General features: G+C 38.8%; 1 protein-coding gene and 1 long non-coding RNA gene across 5 annotated transcripts; one reads left to right on the top strand and one right to left on the bottom strand.

Moving 5' to 3' along the window:
- The first annotated feature begins 73 nt into the window (after positions 1 to 73).
- Positions 74 to 22,320, top strand: LOC149733025 (cysteine-rich protein 2-binding protein-like). 4 transcript variants are annotated; one of them, XR_016385555.1, is made up of 18 exons: positions 74 to 323; positions 1,902 to 2,013; positions 2,317 to 2,445; positions 2,896 to 3,068; positions 3,426 to 3,532; positions 3,969 to 4,094; positions 5,869 to 6,010; positions 6,316 to 6,451; positions 6,852 to 6,969; positions 7,369 to 7,524; positions 8,060 to 8,178; positions 8,706 to 8,792; positions 9,218 to 9,385; positions 9,707 to 9,839; positions 16,702 to 16,978; positions 18,694 to 18,841; positions 19,350 to 19,455; positions 20,611 to 20,831. XR_016385555.1 is itself a non-coding variant. In XM_089883032.1 (15 exons), exons 1-15 carry the CDS (start codon positions 170 to 172, stop codon positions 12,093 to 12,095), a joined length of 2,031 nt encoding a protein of 676 aa, XP_089739158.1. In that variant the 5' UTR covers positions 75 to 169; the 3' UTR covers positions 12,096 to 12,192. The 4 variants fall into 4 exon arrangements, 3 of the variants coding, with proteins under 3 accessions (XP_089739158.1, XP_089739157.1, XP_089739159.1); XM_089883032.1 differs by lacking the exons at positions 16,702 to 16,978; positions 18,694 to 18,841; positions 19,350 to 19,455; positions 20,611 to 20,831 and adding an exon at positions 11,922 to 12,192 and having other exon boundaries at positions 75 to 323; positions 6,319 to 6,451; XM_089883031.1 differs by lacking the exons at positions 16,702 to 16,978; positions 18,694 to 18,841; positions 19,350 to 19,455; positions 20,611 to 20,831 and adding an exon at positions 11,922 to 12,192 and having other exon boundaries at positions 75 to 323.
- LOC149733026 (uncharacterized) lies at positions 20,421 to 21,321 on the bottom strand. The gene is made up of 2 exons (XR_016385557.1): positions 21,142 to 21,321; positions 20,421 to 20,866 (listed from the first exon to the last, which is right to left on the bottom strand). It is a non-coding gene; the product is annotated as an uncharacterized LOC149733026 (long non-coding RNA).
- Positions 22,321 to 22,392: the final 72 nt, after the last annotated feature.

The following is a 22,392-nucleotide window of genomic DNA, read 5'->3' as shown; positions in this document are numbered from 1 at the left end:
TGTTTTGTTGAAATCTCTTCTCTCCACAAAAATAGTAAATAAACATGGCGCCCACTGGCGCAAAATTTAAAGTGACATTTCTTAAATTAACGACATGATAAAAACAACAACACAAGTGCAATTATAATAGGCAGATAATTTCCTATAGTAGCCGACTGCTGTATGTAAGATGTCAGAAGTTGAACAGGTGGACGTTGACGTCACTTCCACTGAAGATTCGGCCGAAAAAGACAAGAATTTATCGAAATGCGCATATTGCGAATGTGCTAAAGATGGAATTCTTGCGTTTCATTGCGATGGATGTAAAAGCTGGGTCCATTCAAGTATGTATCTGCTAATGTTGTAAATCGTTATTGTATGCTATACCATATATTTTAAAAGAATATATATATATATATATATATTAAGTTTATGTTTATTACATAGGGGGGTAACTAAAGGGGGACAACACTAAAAGGAGGGATGGAGGGACAGAGGGACGGAGGGAAACTGAGTACTAAAAGGAGGGAAGGGAGGGACGGAGGGAAGGAGGGAAAATACCGTTACTAAAAGGAGGGAAGGAAGCAAAATGGAGGGACGGAGAGAAACAATAATTCCTTTGCTTAAACCTATGGGCGGAGGGACGGAGGGAAACTATTTTTTACCCAAAAAAAGTGGAGGGACGGTAGGGAAATGGTGGAGGGACAGAGGAAAATGGTGGAGGGAGGAAGGGAAACTAATTTTTTACCTCAAATAAGTGGAGGGACGTAGGGAAACTGGTGGAGGGATGGAGGGAAACTATTTTTCACTCAAAATAAGTGGAGGGACGGTAAGGAAACTGGTGGAGGGACGGAGGCAAACTAATTTATTTACCTGAAATAAGTGGAGGGACGATCCACCAGTTAGTCAGTTTCCCTACCGTCCCTCCACTTTTTTGGGCGAAAAATAGTTTCCCTCCGTCCCTCCACCAGTTTCCCTACGTCCCTCCACTTTTTTTGGGCGAAAAATAGTTTCCCTCCGTCCCTCCACCAGTTTCCCTACGTCCCTCCACTTTTTTGGGGCGAAAAATAGTTTCCCTCTGTCCCTCTACTAGTTTCCCTACCGTCCCTCCACTTATTTTAGGTAAAAATTAGTTTCCCTCCGTCCCTCTACCAGTTTCCCTCCGTTCCTCCACTTATTTTAGGTAAAAATTAGTTTCCCTCCGTTCCTCCACCATTTCCCTCTGTCCCTCCACCATTTCCCTACCATCCCTCCACTTTTTTTGGGCGAAAAATAGTTTCTCTCCGTCCCTCCACCAGTTTCCCTACCGTCCCTCCACTTATTTCAGGTAAAAATTAGTTTCCCTCCGTTCCTCCACCATTTCCCTCTGTCCCTCCACCATTTCCCTACCATCCCTCCACTTTTTTTGGGCGAAAAATAGTTTCCCTCCGTCCCTCCACCAGTTTCCCTACCGTCCCTTCACTTATTTTGGGTAAAAAATAGTTTCCCTCTGTCCCTCCGCCCATAGGGTTTAAGCAAAGGAATTTTTGTTTCCCTTCGCCCCTCCATTTTGCTTCCTTCCCTCCTTTTAGTAACGGTATTTTCCCTCCTTCCCTCCGTCCCTCCCTTCCCTCCTTTTAGTACTCAGTTTTCCTCTGTCCCTCCGTCCCTCTATCCCTCCTTTTAGTGTTGTCCACTAAAGGGACAATTACTCCAACCCAGTGATTACCAATAGTTTGTCTAAATTGTGAGCCACCCAAAAAACATTCCCCACAAAGTTACATACGTGGTAACTCATAAGCGGGCACAAGCTGTATGTAACACAACACCCGTGTATTATAACAACTCACGTTTTTCCGGCCACGCAAGGTTTTTTAACAAGTTAAATCCGTTCAAAGATATGCTTTCAGCAAATTCTTCATCCAACTTTTACTTTACCCCAGATTGCCTACATTCTGGCCCCCCAAACTCAGTGTTGGGCGATAATTATTTTACGTTCATGTGTTCCTCATGCAACGGCGGAAAAGAAACTTACACCAGGATGAAAGTGACGTGGTAAATTCAATTACTTTAATACTTTTATTCCTAGTCACGAATGCTTATTTTAGCTGCATCTGCCCCTCAATTGCTTAGAATTTAATCTATATTGCCGACACTAAGTAGTTATTTATTGCAAACTGAGTTAAAGTAATACAATTCCATTTTAACTAAGTTTTATTTTTTTTGCATTTTTTGCAGAGACTGACAATGTCATTTGGGCAAAATATGTATATTTTTATACAATTAAACTAAATTTTTGTCATCTACATTTTCGTAGCGCTTGATTTTTGTCAATAACTTTACCAATCTACCCTCCAGGATCCAAGTTGTGTCATTATCTTTATACAACCTTGCACAAACAAGCATGGGGAAACAGGGATTCTTTAAGTGGAAAGAAGACATTTGTCTTTTTATTGATAAACACTGGGATTCATTCTTTGGGGAAAGGTAAGGATATTTAGTTTGGTAAACACATTTAGAAAGTACACATCCCAATTTTACCGCATTCTTGCAACAAATATGGTTCAACGTTTTTTACCGGATGACTTTATCGGAAAAAACATGGACAACACATGTTTATTGTGTCGAATGTTCGGAAAAATGTTGTGTCACTTACAAATGTCTTTGGTACAATTTAGTGCATTGTAGTGTTTGTTATTGCACTTTCACAATTGTACGTATTCAGGAAATTCTTCATCCAATGATGATTGGATTCAATAGCACACATTTGTGCTATTGAATTGTAACAGGGAATGCATAATACATTATACATATAAACAATTGGTTGGACTTGATTTTTGTGTGTTACATTTTCGTAGCACATTTATTTTTCTACAATTGCACATTCTTTCCCACACTGTAAGCCCATATATTAACTTGTATTCAATCCACCCGCAGCAAAAAGAAGACAAACCAATGGACATGTACAGTGGGCAGTGTACTTTCAGCTGGCAACCCCATCAGGTTCCAGAGTGGGCACGGCATATTCAAGGACTCTGGTTGGTGGAGATTGGTCGACCCGACACAAGCCCCTGAGTATGTTCCTGGTGCCGTGATCATTAACACACCAAGTAAGCTGTTGTTTTGTTGTTTATTAAAAAGTTATAAAAATATATGTTTTTTATTATTGTTTATGGAAGGGTCATTAGGCTATACTTATAAATGTAAGTCTCCGATTTTTTTTTATATTGTTGGTTTAGCATTTAGACTTTTTATTTGACCAATAGGCCCGTAGCGTATTTTAATGACTGTCGTTTTGATGCTAATTTTTTTTTATTTATTTTTTAATTCAATTATTCCATATTGTATTTATGCGCAAGCAGAGGTGTATGAAACAGAACACCCGTGTTATAAAGACTGTCGATGTTACATACGTAGTAACTTGTTGCCCTATCATGGAGAATAAACAACTTACACCCACCCACCAGAATACAAGCCACGTCGCCTCCCGTTTGGATCGGGGCGATCCGGTTCACGTAGAAGATCGCACATGGTTCACGCTCGGAATGCAAGGTTAAAGAAAGCTGCGTTGATTGTAAGTATTCTGTGGTGTGGTCGGGGGTAACTTATATTGAGGCTATAAGTAGCAAATGCTTGTTGCATAAGTTCAAGAGATGCATCCAATGAATTATTGAATAAAAGAGACCTTTTTATCCTCGCATGGCGGGGCAACAACAGTTGTTATAACACGGGTGTTCTGTTTCATACACCTCGTGCCCGCTTTCATGTTACCACGCATGTAACTTATTTATCCTCGCATGGCGGGAAACGACATTTGTTATAACACGCCTCATGAGTTACAAATTATATATCTAACTTGAATAACGTATAATGAGCTGGAACAACCAATAAGTGTTAATGGTGACTGTTTTTTTGTTACTGTGATCTGTATTTTTTAATCAAAGAGTAAATATATACGTTATCATTTGCAGTATATTTATATATATATACCTAATACATTTCAACACCAGCAAGAAGCGAACTTAAGTGAAGAGAAAAGTCCCATAGACTCACCCGTGTCAAACGTGTCCAACGTGTCAAATATTGCACAAGATTCACCTCGGCCTTCCTCGCCTTCAAGTTCTATTTCATCCTTGGTAAGTTGGGATTATTGTCTTGTATTGGTTAATGTGAGTTAACATTACTTGCATCAGAGTTTTACAATTAGTATCTTGCCCTACAGTTTGTGCATTCTATGCTGTATGTGCACGTCAGGGGGCCTGAGATTTATGCCAGAGTTGGTCCACTATTTAGCATTGTATATGCACATTCTATTCTATATGGGTGACGTCCTACAATGTGGGTAGCCTGGGGTTTAGGCTCGGTAGTATCAAGAACTAGGGATGTGCCGAGCCGAGCCCGAACTCAAAAGCTCGTGCCCGAGCGTCTCCTTTTTTGACGCTCGGCGCTCGGCTGAAAACTGGGCCGAGCGCCGAGCCTTATGCTATAATGTTGCACGCGAGAGCGAAAAATATTAAAAATGAAAAAAAAGTGAAGCTACTAAGAGGAGATAACGAGACTAGTCAGCGTAGCTTTCTCTTTAATTATTTTTCGTTCGTTGTGAATTTGCTCTCTCGCAAGTAACGAATCGCAACGTCAGCGAATTTGCCCGTATCGAATTACAGCCGTTGTCGAATTACACGAGCGCCCAATGTTTTCGTATCAGATTTTAAATAAAAAGCCAAAAACTCTTAAACTTTTTTATAATGAAATAATATAAATTGCTGCAACCACGGTTTTGCAACCTCTAAGCCACCTTTACCGCAGACACGTACGCAGCCAGAAAGTGCTAAGACGCACACACACGCGTTGCATTCAATATAACATTCCTTCGCTTGGAATTAGAACAATTTTTCATTCAATTGTTACGTCACGTGTCCTATCGCAACGTAACTATTAATTATGACGTTTTATAATATAACAATTGGGAGGAATGTGCCCACTGCCCAAGTTGGGCAGCCCAACCAACCACGAGATCAAAACATCGTGTATCAGCGTCACATTTTTAAACTCTGCGCCGGCGTATGAAATAAAGGAAGACGCATGCGGTAGCATACATTCCACACGTAACAAACGAAGCAATCGTTGTGAATTTATTCTTGTGAAAAATGACGTAATGAAACTCTGGTTCTCGTGCGGCGGCATCAAACGATGTTTTTTGGCTTCTGTCCAAGCTCGACCGGGACGATACTTTGTAATATCATATTACAATTTATGTTGGTTCCAATTTACTGATAGCGTCGCTCCTCGCTCTTATATTTGCACCAATTAAAATTCACATAATCGCGATTTACCTGCATTAAACTAATCATCAGAAACAAAAATTATACACAAACTACAGATCGTATGGAAGCGAATAAAACACGATTGTTTTCCAACAATCTCGTTTGTGATGTAACGATCGTAAAGGTTTATTCTGACGTAAATAATCGTTACATTATCCAAGATGAACATGCGTAGAAACTTGCTAGTTGTGCCACTGGCTGTAACAGTTATAAATAATTGTTTAATTAAATATTATTTGTATGAATTTTACATTTTGCAACAGTAGGAATTATGAAAAGCGAGACGCGTCTTTAACCGCAAACCACGTGTTCTGTATTATTTTGATTAGCGGCGCTTTTCGGCTGAATAGGAACGCATTCTCGTACGCCTTTCTCCTTGATGACGTCATAGGTGCTCGGGCTCGGGCTCGTGCCGAGCTTTTCGTTGAAGCTCGGCGCTCGGCGAACCCGAGCTTTTTCAACTTCAGCACATCCCTATCAAGAACCACATAAAAATTGAAAAAAATATGAAAATAAAAAAATAACCTGAACTAAAAAGAAAATTACAAAAGTAAAAATATTCTGTTCTGTAATTACCATCTTTAAGGACTTCAAGATCCAACACACAAAAGAAGCGAAGATCGACCCCACCCTCCCCCTCAATGCTATCAGTGATGAATCGGACACCGAGGATATTCTGCACCAACGTGGTGGGGAGGGGGGAGTGGGGGGTGATGGGCATGGGACTGGTGGGTTATGTTATATATAGATGGATGGGTTTGGCTTGTTACCCAACAGGGCGAGCACCCAGTGATTGCATAAAGTTATAAGGGCATAGCCTACTGGAACAAAGACCTGACACAAAGTTGACATTTGTCGGCAAAATTAATTTGTAGAAAATGAAATACCCAACAATTATACCATGATACAGGCTTGACAGCCCCTTAGCCACAGCGCTGAATTTAATTTATAAAAATCCTAAAGTTATAAACGTCTAACATGCTGGCCATACAGTGTTACTTCTAGTTTACCAATATTTGTTCCAACCCCCCAGAAGCAATGGAAGACACCTCCAGCTCGGTGGTATCCGTCCCCCCTTCAATCAAACAAAACGTCACAAAGTCGATGTTCCTTCCCGAGAAAAGAGAAACCAAACCCATCGTCGCAGCTGAGGAAGATGATAAACCAAAGTATGTTCACTGTTTAGTTAACTAACATGAAACTTGGTCCCAAAGTCAAAATATGTTCAATGTTTGGTAAATTAACAAACAGTTTGTTTTCCTTAAATGAACATTTGTGGAATTCCTCTGGTCGAGACTGAAGGATACGGGTCCAAGGCTTGTTTCTGCTACCCTTATGGGTGGCACCTAATCAATTTTTCACAAAGTCACATACGTGGTAACTTATAAGCGAGTACAAGGTGTATGAAACAGAACACCCGTGTTATAATGACTGTTGGTACCTTAACATGCAAGGATAAAAAAGTGACATGCAAGTTTTATTCATTTAAGTTTTAGCAAACCGCCTTTATTTTATTTTATTATTATTTTACCTTGACCTTTTATTACAAAACCTTAATATTAACCTTAGGATCCGAATGATGAATTTATACGAGGAGCGAAAACTTGTGAAGAAACTTCTCCATCACTCTAAAGTTGAAGATGATGTTGATGGGAGGAGGTTGAGGAGAAAGCTGTTGCTTAGACAGGTGGGTGGTTTGTTTTGATTAATATACATATTTATAAATATGTTTGCTGTTGCTGTAAAAATATTATAAGTCTGAAATAAATCTAGTTTGATTTTTTGGAAATTATTTCAAAACCAGCATTTAGAAAAAAGTGTATTATTAAGACTCCTAAAGTAGGTGAACTGTTATTGATAAACTAAGCAGGTAGCTGTTATATAAGTGTTTCTGTTATATATTACACTTTTTAAATGAATGTAAGAAACTCTTCTGCCATTTATTTGCATATGGATGTTTCAACGTCATATACTCGCTGTCTTCATCGGGCTGATGAAACTCAACAGCGCAAAAATTCAAATACTCTTAAAAGTTGTGTTGAAATGCCACCCCCGCCACTCCTTACATTGCACATATACTCCACAGAAGAAACGTCAACTTGGACTCTCTGTTTTCAACTTTGATGACACAGTACGTAGGTTGTTAAGTAGGGAACAAAACCTCATCATACCAACATCAGATGGTCCCAAATATAACCCGGTGGTTCAACGTGGGGAGCACCGGGTGTTGGATCGATTCTTGGTGGGTTTATATTCATGGTTGGATGTAACTTGTTTATTCTCGAGACTTAGCCAGGCCGCTTGAGTCAGAACATAAATAAAGGAATTCACTATCGCGAACACGTCACTTTCGGACTTACAAGGGTGTTGGGGTAATGGGCCAACTCTGGCTTAAATCCCAGGTCCCCAAGGACCTCATCCAAATAAAATAAAATAGAATAAAACTTATTTATTCTCTTCAGTTGTTGCTAACAGATAAAACTTTACTTTCATATTTGAATGTAACTAGTTATCTGCCTTGAATTTTTTAAGGTTGTTTTTTAACATTTTTTTCTGTAATTTCCCTAACTCAGCAATTACTATTAATTGTCTTGCCCAGTTTTAAAACCTTATTTTCTGGCCCAAAAATGAGCACAAAAATAGTTGCAAAATCTATGTTCTATTTTCCGTTCCTAATTTGAACCAAAATTACTCTATATTTTTAGGCTAAAATTGGGCTGCACACACTGTGCCACTATACATTAAAATAGTTACAAATTCTATATTGTATATTCCAGTCATCCGACCCCAAGCTATACGGTGCGGAAGAATCTCGACGGACTTTTAAACAGAAGCTCGTTGGATCGAACGAGCTAACATCCGAACAACAACTGATAGTCAGTCCTTACACACAAAGGTTGGTGGTCGTATGTAGCTCATTACACAAATTGTTACAAAATTGTTACTTTCAGTGAAAAAAAAGTTTTGTATATCGCTTTCCACCAAGCTAGTTTGGATATGAAATCCTACTCTTAGTTAAATTTGCTAAACATAATCTTTGCCAGTGTCTTTTTATGCCAAATGTATGCAGGCCTTATATGTAGCTCATTACACCAATTTATCTTACTTTTCATAATTTGTACACAACAAAACAAAGAAGATTTGTTGTTCAGTGTTAGTTAGTGATCCTACAGATACGCTTGTATGTTCCGGACACAAAGCTACGTATATGTATTGTATTACAACAGTGTATCTTACTTTTACCAAGCTTTTTTAATGTTATAATTAAACAGCATTTCAAAATTGTTACTCCATGTAAAAAGCTATATTTTTTCTAAAATACAAAAAATATAAAAAATGTTATAGTATGTCACGCCACAACAACTTTGTTTCTATTTATTTTTTTTTATTTTTTTGCAGTTTAATTTTTTCGCACTTTTCCAGAATCCTGAAGCCGTTCATTCGAAGAGATTTTGAAACGAAACCTCCAAAGTTAAAAGTTCTCATTGAGATCGTGGAGAATTATCATAAGTAAGTTTGATGGTGAACATATAATAATACGTGGTAACTTGTAAGCAGACATGATGTGTATGGAACTAAACACCCGTGTTATAACAACTGTCGTTGCCCCGCCATGCGAGGATAAATAAGTTACATACGTGGTAACTTGTAAGCGGGTACGAGGTGTATGAAACAGAACACCCGTGTTATAACGACTGTCGTTGCCCCGCCATGCGAGGATAAATAAGTTACATACGTGGTAACTTGTAAGCTGGTACGAGGTGTATGAAACAGAACACCCGTGTTATAACGACTGTCGTTGCCCGGCCATGCGCGGATAAATAAGATTACACTCATTTATAGATTCTACAAAAACTCTAAGTTACACACTTAAGAATTTTGTATCAAAGCTTATACCATGTCAATTTAATCTTTCCCAATTTTCTTCCACTTAGATCAGATACAACGTGGCAAGCAGATGCAGCATCCCCCATTGATTATTGTTACGTGCGTCCGCGCCACATACCAACTATTAATGCATTGTGTCGACACTTCTTCTGGCCTGGCATTGATCTATCAGAGAGCTTGCAATATCCTGACTTTAGTGTGGTTGCTCTGTACAAGTAAGTGAATGTATTAATATAACTTATTTATTCTAAGTTACAACTAATTTGTTTATTCTCGCGTAGTGGGGCAACGACAGTCGTTATAACGTAGGTGTTCTGTTTCATACACATCGTGCCTGCTTACGAGTTACCATGTATGTAACTTAGTGGGTGACTTTTTTTTCTATAGGGCTGGCAGTTTAGACAACCCATTAGGGACCACTGGGTTGGAGCAAATGCCATTAGGTGTCTTGCTCAAGGAAACATACGACCACAAACTGTCTGTCATCACCCTGCTATGTGAGATATACAAGTTAAATTCACTTTTTTATTCCCTAGGAAAATGGTGGTAGGGTTTGGATTCCTGGTTCCAGATGTTTCATTCAACCAAGCTTACATTTCCTTTCTACTTGTTCATCCGGATTGGCAACATGCGGGTATTGGGACCTTCATGCTGTATCATCTAATGCAGGTATTGAATGAAAACGTGTCCCATCTGGTATAAATATATTCTATATGGGTGAGGTGAGGTCCTACATTGAGGCATGCCATGGGTCCTGGGATTTGGGCCAGAGTTGGTTCATTACCCCAACATTGTATATGCACATTCTATTCTATATGGGTGAGGTCCTACATTGAGGCATGCCATGGGTCCTGGGATTTGGGCCAGAGTTGGTTCATTACCCCAACATTGTATATGCACATTCTATTCTATATGGGTGAGGTCCTACATTGAGGCATGCCATGGGTCCTGGGATTTGGGCCAGAGTTGGTTCATTACCCCAACATTGTATATGCACATTCTATTCTATATGGGTGAGGTCCTACAGTGTGGCATGCCATGAGACCTGGGATTTAGGCCAGAGTTGGCCCATTACCCTAACATTGTATATGCACATTCTATACGGGTGAGGTCCTACAGTGAGGCAAGCCATAAGACCTGGGGTTTAAGTCGTAGTTGGCCCATTACTCCAACAATGTTGTGTGGTTATGTATTGATAAAAACTTCACATATATTATTTAAATGTATCTCTTCGAACCCGATAGCGAAGTTTAAATTAATTAAAGCAACGAAGAGAAGGAAATTAGCAAAAAAACGACAGTCATAAAAATTAGTGAGAAAAAGTATCAAATTAAAGCGTGGCTGCAAAACCTACGATTACCTAAAATTCTTAAATTCTGCCGAACGCCGTATTATAACGGCTGTCGTTGCCACGCCATATGAGAATAAATAAATTACATACATACTTATGCAGTCTAATACCGTGAACGTAGTATGCGGTTGTTTTTGCTCCACACTCGTATGCCCATACATAGGTATTTAATTAACTCAAATATCAATATGTTAGACCCATTACGAACGTGATTAAGTCACGTACACAAAATGTAAAGCACTCCTATTGTGTATTCATTAGAGACCTTATATGCCACTGAACAATAAGCCCAATCTATATCCTTACTTATGTAACTAAGTATAATAAAATACTCGTTAGGTTCCCCTAATATATAGTAGGGTGGGAGAAGATGGTACACCTTTTCGTTTTATTTTCTCGTCCCATTTGGTAGTAAAGAACATTTAACGAATCATAAAACCGTATCCTCACGACTCCCATAGACCGTTGTTAATTGTTCAAAACACAATCAGGATATTTGGATATTATGTGCTAAAGGTGTCCCATCTTTGCCCACTTTATACAATGTGAATTTGAACGCGTAAAACGTGTATTTTCCAAAGCGTCGTCTCCTTTTCGTTGTTGTTATTAAAACAAGATTAGGAAACATGGGATGGATCGTATTATATAGTACTAGTAGGGTGGGGGAGGATGGGACACCAATGCTATTTGTTTACTACCGAATGGGACGAGAATAGAATGAAAACGTGTCCCATCTTACCCCACCCTATAATATTACTCAACCCCAAGCAAAATCATTCAAAATTTAAGTTTTAAACCTTTCACGTTGCTTAGCTAACTACTGCTGTGCGTGTTGATTAATAAATTTCATTTAAGTCACATTTCCACCATACAATGTTACGTTTGTAACTGGACGCTATTTCATTGCTTGAATGCATGGTGAAGTAGTTTAACGTTAACGATTACAACTACGAGTAAAACGCATGAGAAAAGCGATGGTTTAAAAGCGTGGCTGTTGAATCCATCATATGGTGAATTCATATTAACCACTGCCGTCGTTTTGCTGCTAATTCCCTTCTTTTTATTGTTTAATCATTTGATCTTCGTTATCGTGTTCGAAGGATTAATCAAAATGGAAACTTATAAGGACAGTTAAAAGCGAGGCTGTTGTCCCCACTTAATGTATTGGCTTTAAATATTAAGTTGCTGCCAAATGGGACGATACAAGATGTTCCATCTTACCCCAACCTACTATATTGGATTTTACACCTTTTGTTAGTCATAAAACCAATCAACGCATTGGCAAGTTGGGCGTAACGTTGATAGGCCAACTATTTCTGTGTGTAGATTAATGTATTGGCTTTGAAACTTCCAAGTTAAGTTCCTTACGCGCTTTTGTAACCTGACGCAATTTCCTTTAGACTTGCATGGGAAAGGACGTGACTCTGCACGTATCGGCCTCCAACCCAGCCATGTTGTTGTATCAACGCTTCGGGTTTAAACCTGAGCGATTCGAAGCGGATTTCTACGACAAATATCTCCCTCCCGACGACCGGGAATGCGCCCATGCTTTCTTCATGCGTCTCAGGCGATGAGCTTAAAACCGCGGCGTTACCAGCGCCGAGCATTTAGTATAAGAGAGCAGTGTTGAATGTTGGGCGTTGAGCAATAAACTAGAATGAAAGACGCGTGTTTCCCGCGTGCTGATAGTCTGCTGAGTATAAAATTTTGATCTGTTACGAGCTATCGATTATTTACTTCTGATTTTAATTACCCTGGAGCCCAATTATAATACATGACTGTTGTGGATATGTAGTGAAGCAATGTGACCAGTGTATTTACTATAGAAACCAAGCGATGAGCAATAAACAAGTTAGGAATAAACGCGCTTAAGGTTCAGTTGAGTTTAATCTTTTGTTCAATTATGAAAGGGATTCTGCGAACACAGGTTTAGCGAAAGAGAAAAAATGGGAATCCGAAAACTTGGTGTTGGTTTAACAGCCACGCTTTTTAACTGGCGGTTTTTCCAATTTATTCAAATCAAGTTTTAACGATTGTCGTTTTGCTGCTAATTTCCTTCACTTCGTTGTTTTATTAATGTGATCTTCGCTATCGTATTCAAAGAGATAAAATTAAAATTATGTTGTATATATGCATTACCTAGATATAGGACCAAATTAATTAAAACAACAAAGATAAGGAAATTAGCAGCAAAACGACAGTCGTTAAAACACGCTATGGGTAAAAACTGCTTGAGTTAAACGTTATTCACGAAACGGATTCTGATTTATATTGATTAATGAGAAATCGTTTGAAAGCAGAATGCGTAAATAGGTACGTTAGGTAAGGCGTGAAGGTTAAGGGTATTTATGGCTAGTGGAACAATTAGATTAAATTGCAGGTTAAGTTTATTTAGGGTCATAGTAGGACAGTGATGTATTATTTTAAATATAGTAAGGTGGGGTAAGATGGGACACTTTAACACATAATATCCAAATATCCTGATCGTGTTTTAAACAATTAACAATGGTCTATGGGAGTTATGAGGGTATAGTTTTATAATTCTTTGAATGTTTTTTGTTTACTACTAAATAAGACGAGAAAATGTAGTTAAAATGTGTCCCATCTTCCCCCATCCCAATGTATTATTGTGGGGTAAGATGGATACCGTTAGCACATATTATCCCGCAATTTCTCATCGTTTTTTTAATAATAAACAACACTCTTTTAGAATCGTGAGGATACGGTTTTATAATTCTGTAAATATGCTTTGTTTACAACCAAATGCGATAAAAGAAAATGAAAATATTGACCGTGTCTCCCCAACCTACTCTACTTTAATTTACCCATAATGAAGAATGCATTGCCTACATTACCTATATATATATATAGTAGGGTGGGGGAAGATGGGACATCTTTTCATTTTATTTTCATGTTCCGTTCGGCCGTAAACAAAGAATATTTTACAAATTATAAAACCGTATTCTCACAACTCCCATATACCGTTGTTAATTGTTTAAACACGAACAGGATATTCGAATATTAAGTGCTAAGAGTGTCCCATCTTCCCCCACCCTACAATATTAAAAAAAAATATTTCAACCCACAAGAGAATTAGGTTAAAGTAGCATTTATTGACTTTGGTTATTGCCTTGTTGGATTATGCATTATTGTCGATTAGTTTCCGTTCGTTTACTATGTATGGCAACATATATTATATAGTATAGGGTGGGGGGAGATGGGACACCTTTGTTTTTCTATTTTTCGCCCTATTTGCTAGTAAACAAAGAAAATTTAAAGAATTATAAAACCGTATCCTCACGACTTCCATAGACCGTTGTCAATTGTTTAAAACACGATCAGGACATTTGGATATTATGTGCTAAAGATGTCCCGTCTTCTCCCCACCCTACTATAAAAAGCTGTAAATATTCTTTGTTTATTTTTAAATGGGACGATAAAAGATATGAAAATATGTCCCATCTTACCCCCTTACTAACTGTTTATTATGCGAGGTGTAATAGCCAGAGCATCACCGTTGCATCATCGTGGCATATGAGTTACAACACGTTTGTTATTGTAGTAGCTTAGCGGGAGGAAACAAAGTTCAAAATAGAATCCATTTGAAGCGGCTTAGCCGTATCCTCACGTTGTATGATATGTGTATAAGGTAGTATTCGTATAATGGTGTATGCCAGGTGTATGCGTGTGTATATATGAACAGGTGTGCCGTGTGCGCTGTGTTTAGATATTATATGAAATGTATTACAGTTATAAAAAGTCTATTATGTAGCATAGAGCAAACGATTTGTAAAGTGACAGCATTGGGATATTATGTGCTAACGGTATCCATCTTACCCCACAGTACTATAACGGATATTATGTGCTAACGGTATCCATCTTACCCCACAGTACTATAACGGATATTATGTGCTAACGGTATCCATCTTACCCCACATTACTATATAACGGATATTATGTGCTAACGGTATCCATCTTACCCCACAGTACTATAACGGATATTATGTGCTAACGGTATCCATCTTACCCCACAGTACTATAACGGATATTATGTGCTAACGGTATCCATCTTACCCCACAGTACTATAACGGATATTATGTGCTAACGGTATTCATCTTACCCCACAGTGCTATAACGGATATTATGTGCTAACGGTATTCATCTTACCCCACAGTACTATATAACAGATATTATGTGCTAACGGTATCCATCTTACCCCACAGTACTATATAACGAATATTATGTGCTAACGGTATCCATCTTACCCCACAGTACTATATAACAGATATTATGTGCTAACGGTATCCATCTTACCCCACAGTACTATATAACGGATATTATGTGCTAACGGTATCCATCTTACCCCACAGTACTATATAACAGATATTATGTGCTAACGGTATCCATCTTACCCCACAGTACTATATAACGGATATTATGTGCTAACGGTATCCATCTTACCCCACAGTACTATATAACGGATATTATGTGCTAACGGTATCCATCTTACCCCACAGTACTATATAACAGATATTATGTGCTAACGGTATCCATCTTACCCCACAGTGCTATAACGGATATTATGTGCCAATAGTGTCCATTTTTACCCCAAAGTATAACTTGTCCGTTTCCGCTATTTAGGGTTTGTGGTTTTTGCTTCACGGTTTTATAAACTTGATTAAGTTATGGCTCGCGTAATTCGAACTATAAATCAAGTGGACGTCGCGTAATCGATTGAAAGGTCAAACCTGCTCTGCGCACTTCAACTAAATCAACCAAATGCCAGAATTGCAACGACGTCCGGCTCGCATTGAGTTAAAACTGGCGGAGCTAAAAATAAACTTGCGCGGGACGATTCGGTCTCTGAGCCGGCGTGAGACCAAATGATTGTCGGCCAAAGATTGCTCCGCTGATATTTCATGATTGTCGCTCAATGTTTGTGTATTGGCCATAGGAAGTGCACAAAGTTAGGTCTAAATATGGAAAACCGATCAATATGCGAGAAATAGACTGTTTGCGGTTAAAAGTGTTAAACAAGAATATAAGGGAATTAGCAGCAAAACGACAGTTATTGTTAAAACAGCTATTAATAAAAGTCTGGGGGAAAGCGTCAGTTAAAAAAGCATGGCTGCTAAACCAGCATGAAGCGTTCTGTATTAATTATAGTACATTCTGTTCATCTATATATGCATAAACTTGCGTAAAAGTGTGGCTGTTAAACCCAACATACAATAAACTCACATTGAGTTGTAGTTAATTGAACTGTAATACAATGTTCATATACCTTGTGTGTATGTGCCATGGACTGTTGTTTTGATTAACGAGTTAGCCTACGTGGTACTTGAAACGCTTGTATAGCACGAGTAAAAGGCTCATCGGTAATTTGTCTCACTCATGCTACTTACAAGTCAAGTTTAAAACGCGGATGAAATTCCTTAAAGCAGGTGCAGTTTAGGGGAAAGTCGATTTTTTAATGATGCTTTTTACTTATTTTTACCCATATCGTGTTTTAACGATTGCTGTTTTGCTGCTAATGCATCTTCTTTCACGTTGTTTTAATTACCCTTATCTTTGCTACCGTATTGATAGAAGTATTAATTTATGTTATGTGCTACAACAGAAATAATCCAAACTGCAGAGTATGGTGTCCACGCTTGATTTTGTTCAAACGCTTGGTCATGCACGCCAATTAATATAATTAGGAACCAAATCTGCATCAAGACATGTAAGGTGCAAGAAGAACAAGCGATATATAAGCCATTTAGACATATAATGTATTTAGTGTATATATTGCAACGTCATTGGTGCAGCATTTGCTAAATAAGCAGAACGCTTTAGAGGGGGAAGGAAGTTAAGAGGAGACTCTAAAGCAACTGCTACGAAACTGCTGATTGCAGAAAGATGGTGTAATATGTTGCATTGAAAGGGGCGGAGCTTATGTAGTCTGAATTTGCATTACAGTAATGTGGAGCAAGATAGCTACCGTTAGTACATAATATCCCGTATTTCCTGATCGTGTTTTAAACAAATAACAACGCTCTTTTAGAGTCGTGAGGATACGGTTATATAATTCTCTCTCTAGAAGTTAGCAGTTTTAGTAAATATAAAAATGTAAACGCAATTTTAATGTTGCTAAAAATTTAAATCAAATTTCTAACGAATTCCAAATTTTTTTCCAGGCTTATCGTTACCATGTATCCAACAACTGCTGTACCTACATGGACGAATACTGATTTCAAAAACCTGACAGTTACTAACGTGACATGCGCCAGCCGACAGAAGGCATCGTTTCTCATCTTTTGCATCGTCCCGTCCATTTCTATACTTATAAACGTGGTTGTACTGGTCGCCGTTCTGAGGAAATCCAGGAAACTGGTTCGCCAAAGCCACGTATACGCTCATGTCAGTTCGACTCTGTTCGCTAACGTGTTGTTCTCGGTGCTCGGGCTTTTACAGGTATATGGAATATGTTTTATTTGGAAATTATACTTGTTATACCACAGGTGTTCTATCCCATACACCTCGTGCCCGCTTACAAGTTACCATGTATGTAACTTAATTATCCTTGCATGGCGGGGCAACGACAGTCGTTATAACACGAGCGTTCTGTTTCATACACCTCGTGCCTGCTTACAAGTTACCATGTATGTAACTTAATTATCCTTGCATGGCGGGGCAACGACAGTCGTTATAACACGAGTGTTCTGTTTCATACATCTCATGTCCGCTTACAAGTTACCACGTATGTAACTAAGCGGGTGATTTTTTTTTCTATATGAATGACAATTTGAACAACCTATTAGTGACTACTATGTTAGAGCAATTGTCGTTTAGTGTTTTGCCTAAGGACACATACGCTCATATTGGTACCACTACCAGCGTCGAGCCTCGAACCTAAATCCTCTAGTCTAGAGGCGAACACTCTGATAACCACTTTGCAGCGTTACAACTTTATTAACGTGAGAACATTATTCTAATTTTTAATTAAACTTCCATTTCACATTTAAATTGAACTTTTCGGATTGAATGCATCCGTGTGTTATCGCTACATAAAGGTGTTTATAAGTATTGGCTGTAATGTCATTTCGCTGAATTGTTTTGATATGCAATCGTTGTTGAACCTCATGCAACTATTTCCGCTTGTTTGAACATAAATTAATATTTGTTTTTAATCACTTGCGGTTTATGTGCTGCGTTGCGGCACAGTAGATTCTACTTAGCTCGTGGTAACTCGTAAGCAGGCACGAGGTGTATGAAACAGAACACCCGTGTTATAACGACTGTCGTTGCTTCGCCATACAATAATATATTAATTACTTTTTAAATCGTACATTCCAGTTAGAATACAGACATATAATAAAACTATTATTTTCCAAATTTAAATTCCCATAACACATTCCAGTCACATTGTTGCGATTATGACGTCAGTCGTTCTGGAAATGTCGGTTTATTTCCTCATAAAGGATGCTGTGAAACATGAAACACACGAGTAAAACTACATGTTTGGCTTCCATGTTGAAAAGGAAACATCTGTGGTTCGAAACGACTTGTGTGACTCGTATAAGCATGCCATTGAACTGTTATTTCCGTTCTCTTGTCATTAGCTGTCAAAATTGTCGCGCATTCCCACACTTGCTGTAAAAGATTACGTACATTTCTCAAACCCCTTATAGACTGTCCGAATTGTCAGCCATACATTACAACAACAAAAAATGAAAAATCCGAAAATATAGTCACCAACAAAGTTACATACGTGGTAACTCGTAAGCGAATCGTCCCCACACTTTCTATAATCACCTAATATAAATAGCTTATCTGCTGGAATATATAAATACCAAGAACGTATAATACATGATTGTAACTAATTTATCGGCGAGATATATATTAGATTTGAAACAAACAGACTGATGGTCCCATTTTGATGGAATAATTATCTAAAAGTACTCTATTGGTTGAAGTTTTTTATTTGTTACATATTTCGTAACGCTTGATTCTGACTGTTATCTGGTTACGAGAATCGTCCAGTTTCATGAGCATAAGATCACGACCAGAAGAGTGTAAATTATCACAATTTTTATATTTTTTAACTGCTAAAATGCGAGTTTCTTTTATACGGTATTGGGGGTTTGGCAACAACGCTTTTATTTATAACCCCAAACCCCCCTTTCCAGCTAATCAGCTTGTACTTTCACTTTGGGGGCCACCCTGGCGATCCTGACCCTGCAAGACGTGCTGTCGTTAAACAAGGGTCTGGACAACTATGGACTTTCCTCAAAGCTTTCCTGTGTGGGATGTTTATCATTATATGCGGGAATATAGGTAGGAATGGTTGCTGTTTGGCTGGTAGTTGTATGAATGGATAGAAAATGTTTATCCTCGCGTGGCGGACAACGACAGTCGCTATAACACGGGTGTTCTGTTTCATACACCTCGTGCCCGCTTACAAGTTACCATGTATACTATAGTAAGGTGGGGGAAGATGGGATACATTTTCATTCTATTTTCTCGCCACATCTGGTAGTAAACAAAGAATTATTAAGCCGTATCTTTATGCGACTCCCTCAGACCTTTGTTAATTGTTGAAAACACGATCAGGATACTTGGATATTATGTGCTAAAGGTGTCCTGTCTGACACCACATAACAATCTGTAATTTTGTCGGTGATTGTTTTTAAAATGTTCGAAATAGTTTGCAGAGTAACATTCTCCCGCACACAGGCCATGTAAACTATAAAGCAACACATATTTTGTCAATGCCGATACATCCTTTGATGTTATATATAAATCACCCCGGAGATTATTAACCGCTAATTGTTTACTATTCCAGGGCTTTTGATTGACAGCATACGTCACACCACGTGTCTTACACTAAGGACGGCTGCAGGATATCGTTCTCATCAAAGCGAAGGGAATGGGGGAAGATGGAAAAAGAGGTATTGCCACCGTTGTATGTGTTTTAATGTAACTTATATCTTTGCAGGGTGGGGTAACGACAGTCGTTATAACACGGGTGTTTTGTTTTATATACACCTCGATCGTACCCGCTTACTAGTTACCACGTATGTAACATTTTTTTCAGTGTTTTCGTCAAGTGTCTTGTCGAAAAACACAGCATATACGCCGTTTAAAACCACAATACGGGCAAAGTTCACGAACAGATAACTCTACCTGATACCTTAGTTCAAAGAAATTATGTTGTTGTTAACACGTTATCTAAACCACAGAACCACTTGTGTTGCAATCATATTCCACTTTCAAAGCTCCCATTGTTACTAATGCTTTACTTTCGGGAGTCAAACTACAAATGCGACCAATTTTCGCTACTTTTGCAAAACTGGTTTCCTGGGACAAACATTAACAACTGTAATGCCGCAAAACTTCGCAAAAATTCCGCGGAAACTTTTGTGCTGAAATAATTTGTCGTCCAATTGCCATAATGCCGCCACAAGAATTGAACAACCGGTTTATTTTAAACGTATTTGGCGACCCCGGTATTGGGAAGTACTTAGCTCGCGTTGACCACGCTATATTTGTTCTAGCACCCGGAATATCTTGTTTATGTACAGCTGTAATCTATATTAAGCAGAATCCGTGCTTCTAAAAGCGAGTTTATTTTCTCCTTTGGAATAAATGTATTAAGTCTGACCACAAAGAAATCTTCAATGTTGAAATATTGCATTTGCTCAAATTGATGGATTAACACAAGCGTTAATACAAACAGTTTGAGCATCTGTTATTATTATGATTAGTAAAACTGGAATTTAAATGTAAATTCAGAAAAAAAATGGTGTGGGCAATATAAAATACTTTATATACAGCAGAATGGGAAAGATGGGACACTTTTTCATTCTATTTTCTCGTTCTATTTGGTAGCAAACAAAGAACATTCAAAAAAATATAAAAGTGTATCCTCACGACTCGCATAGACCGTTGTTATATTAAAACACGATCAAGATATTTGGGTATTATGTGCTTAAGGTGTCCCCCCTACTATATGGTGTGGAATAGCCCTCATAAGATACCATAATGTATAGTGGAGTGTATAACATAGTATCTCCCTAAAACATCTCATTTACTTTCCATTCAAGGTTGCTGACACGACGACAGCGTTCATATATCCTAATCGCCGTATTATGGATCGTGCCCATTATATACGTGTTGATACCGATAGCTGGTTGGAGCTGCGCCGAAATCTGCCAATGTTTGAGCCAGTGCTTCTCCCCCGATCACGAGTTCCAACCAAGCGACTACAGATGTTCCAGGGCGTTCCCACCGATGGCTAACTCATGGATGGCGTTGGTGGTTGGGGCTTGGGGGTGCTTGCTGTTGGGTGTCATCTACTTTCTTAAGAGGTTTGTAGCTGGTTATGTTTTTATAGTAGAATGGGGAAGATGGGACACATTTAGCACATAATGTCCAAATATCCTGTTTTTAAATGATTAACAACGGCTTATAGAAGTCAATGTACCTTTGTGGGTGATTTTTTTTTCTGTATGGCTGACAATTTAGACAACCCATTAGTGACCACTGGGTTGGAGCAATTGCCGTTAAGCGTCTTGGCCAAGGATACACACGCCAACAATGGTGGCAGCATCGAGTATCTTAAAATATTACTTCACCTCGTAGATCGATCCAGCAAGTCAACGAAATGTGGTCACGTTGTCATTCCAACCGGTCGTCTGAACGTAAGAACACGGATGCTAGTAGTGGCAGTCCTGATAGTGTAAGAGGGATTAGCAAGCGTAACGGCTCACGTAACTCCTACGTCATGAACCGGATGTCAAATGACGTCACATGCTCCAAAGATGAAGCGATATGCTCCAGGGGTAGGGTTAATAGTTCTTCAGGGGCGCACCATGATCGCCTCCCCTCCAGCTTCGACTCTGAGAAAGACGACACGGGTTCTGTGTTCTCGGCCTCGCCTACTGACCGTAAATACTTCAGCCTCGGCGCACAGGCAGCAAGAGGTCCTAAACGTTCATGCGACTCGACTGCTCCACTATCAAAACCGAAGTCTAGCGGCGCCCATCGTCGTATGCTTGAACACCTACGAGCGACAAGAGCTACAACGTTCAGTTTGAGATATGTAATCTGGTTGACCGCTTCCTTTGGCATCTGTACCACCCCGACTATGGTGTTCCTTACTGTGGATATGTCATACCCAGGATTAGTATTGAATATGGTGGCACTAAATTCGTGCTTCCTTTGCCCATATGTTTACTGTTATATGTGCCCGTTCATTCTGGTCAAGTGTCTGCCTGGAGTCAAGACATCGCTTTCGGCTCTAATTCTCAGCGTGTATTCAACAACGGACAAATAACTTGCCAACATCCTGACAGAAAACACTACATATGTTATGGATAAACTATTGTAATTTATTTATCCTCGCATGGCGGGGCAACGACAGTTGTTATAACATAAATGTATAACATAGGTGTTCGCTTAACATAGATACACATACTAAGCCATAGAGCCAGACCAACAAGGGCTGTTTAATCTATATGGGTGATATCTATAGCGGGGAAAAAAAAGTCAACCGGTTAAAATCCAGGCATTTCATGCAGAACTCCAATCCCAATCCATACTTGCATATTTTTTCAATGTCTATATTGTACAAACCCAACTCCAACACAAACACAGATCTAGTCCTTTGTCGCATTGGGGAGTGTTATGTACATTCTGACACAATATTGTACAGCAGATCAAATGCAGATGGAACTTGCAGTATACACTGCCAGTATGCGTGAACGATATGTACATTTTGGCTCTCGCTGTAGAATACAACATAAGTTAAAGTATCTCTTCGAACACAGTAGCGAAATAACTAAAACAAACGAAAGGAAGGTAGTTTGCAGCAAAACGACAGTTGT

The sequence above is a fragment of the Ciona robusta genome, chromosome 8, assembly GCF_009617815.1.
Source record: "Ciona robusta chromosome 8, ASM961781v2".
Classification (NCBI taxonomy): Eukaryota; Metazoa; Chordata; class Ascidiacea; order Phlebobranchia; family Cionidae; genus Ciona; species Ciona robusta.
This window is presented reverse-complemented; position numbering and strand designations above follow the sequence as displayed.

What these genes read in the sequence shown, in the direction of transcription:
- LOC149733025 (XM_089883031.1), top strand. Translation starts at nt 170, where the DNA reads ATGTCAGAAGTTGAACAGGTGGACGTTGACGTCACTTCCACTGAAGAT. An exon ending in GGGTGATGGGCATGGGACTG is followed by an intron (nt 6,011 to 6,315) that starts GTGGGTTATGTT and finishes CCAACCCCCCAG; the next exon opens with AAGCAATGGAAGACACCTCC. An exon ending in GGGTGTTGGATCGATTCTTG is followed by an intron (nt 7,525 to 8,059) that starts GTGGGTTTATAT and finishes TGTATATTCCAG; the next exon opens with TCATCCGACCCCAAGCTATA.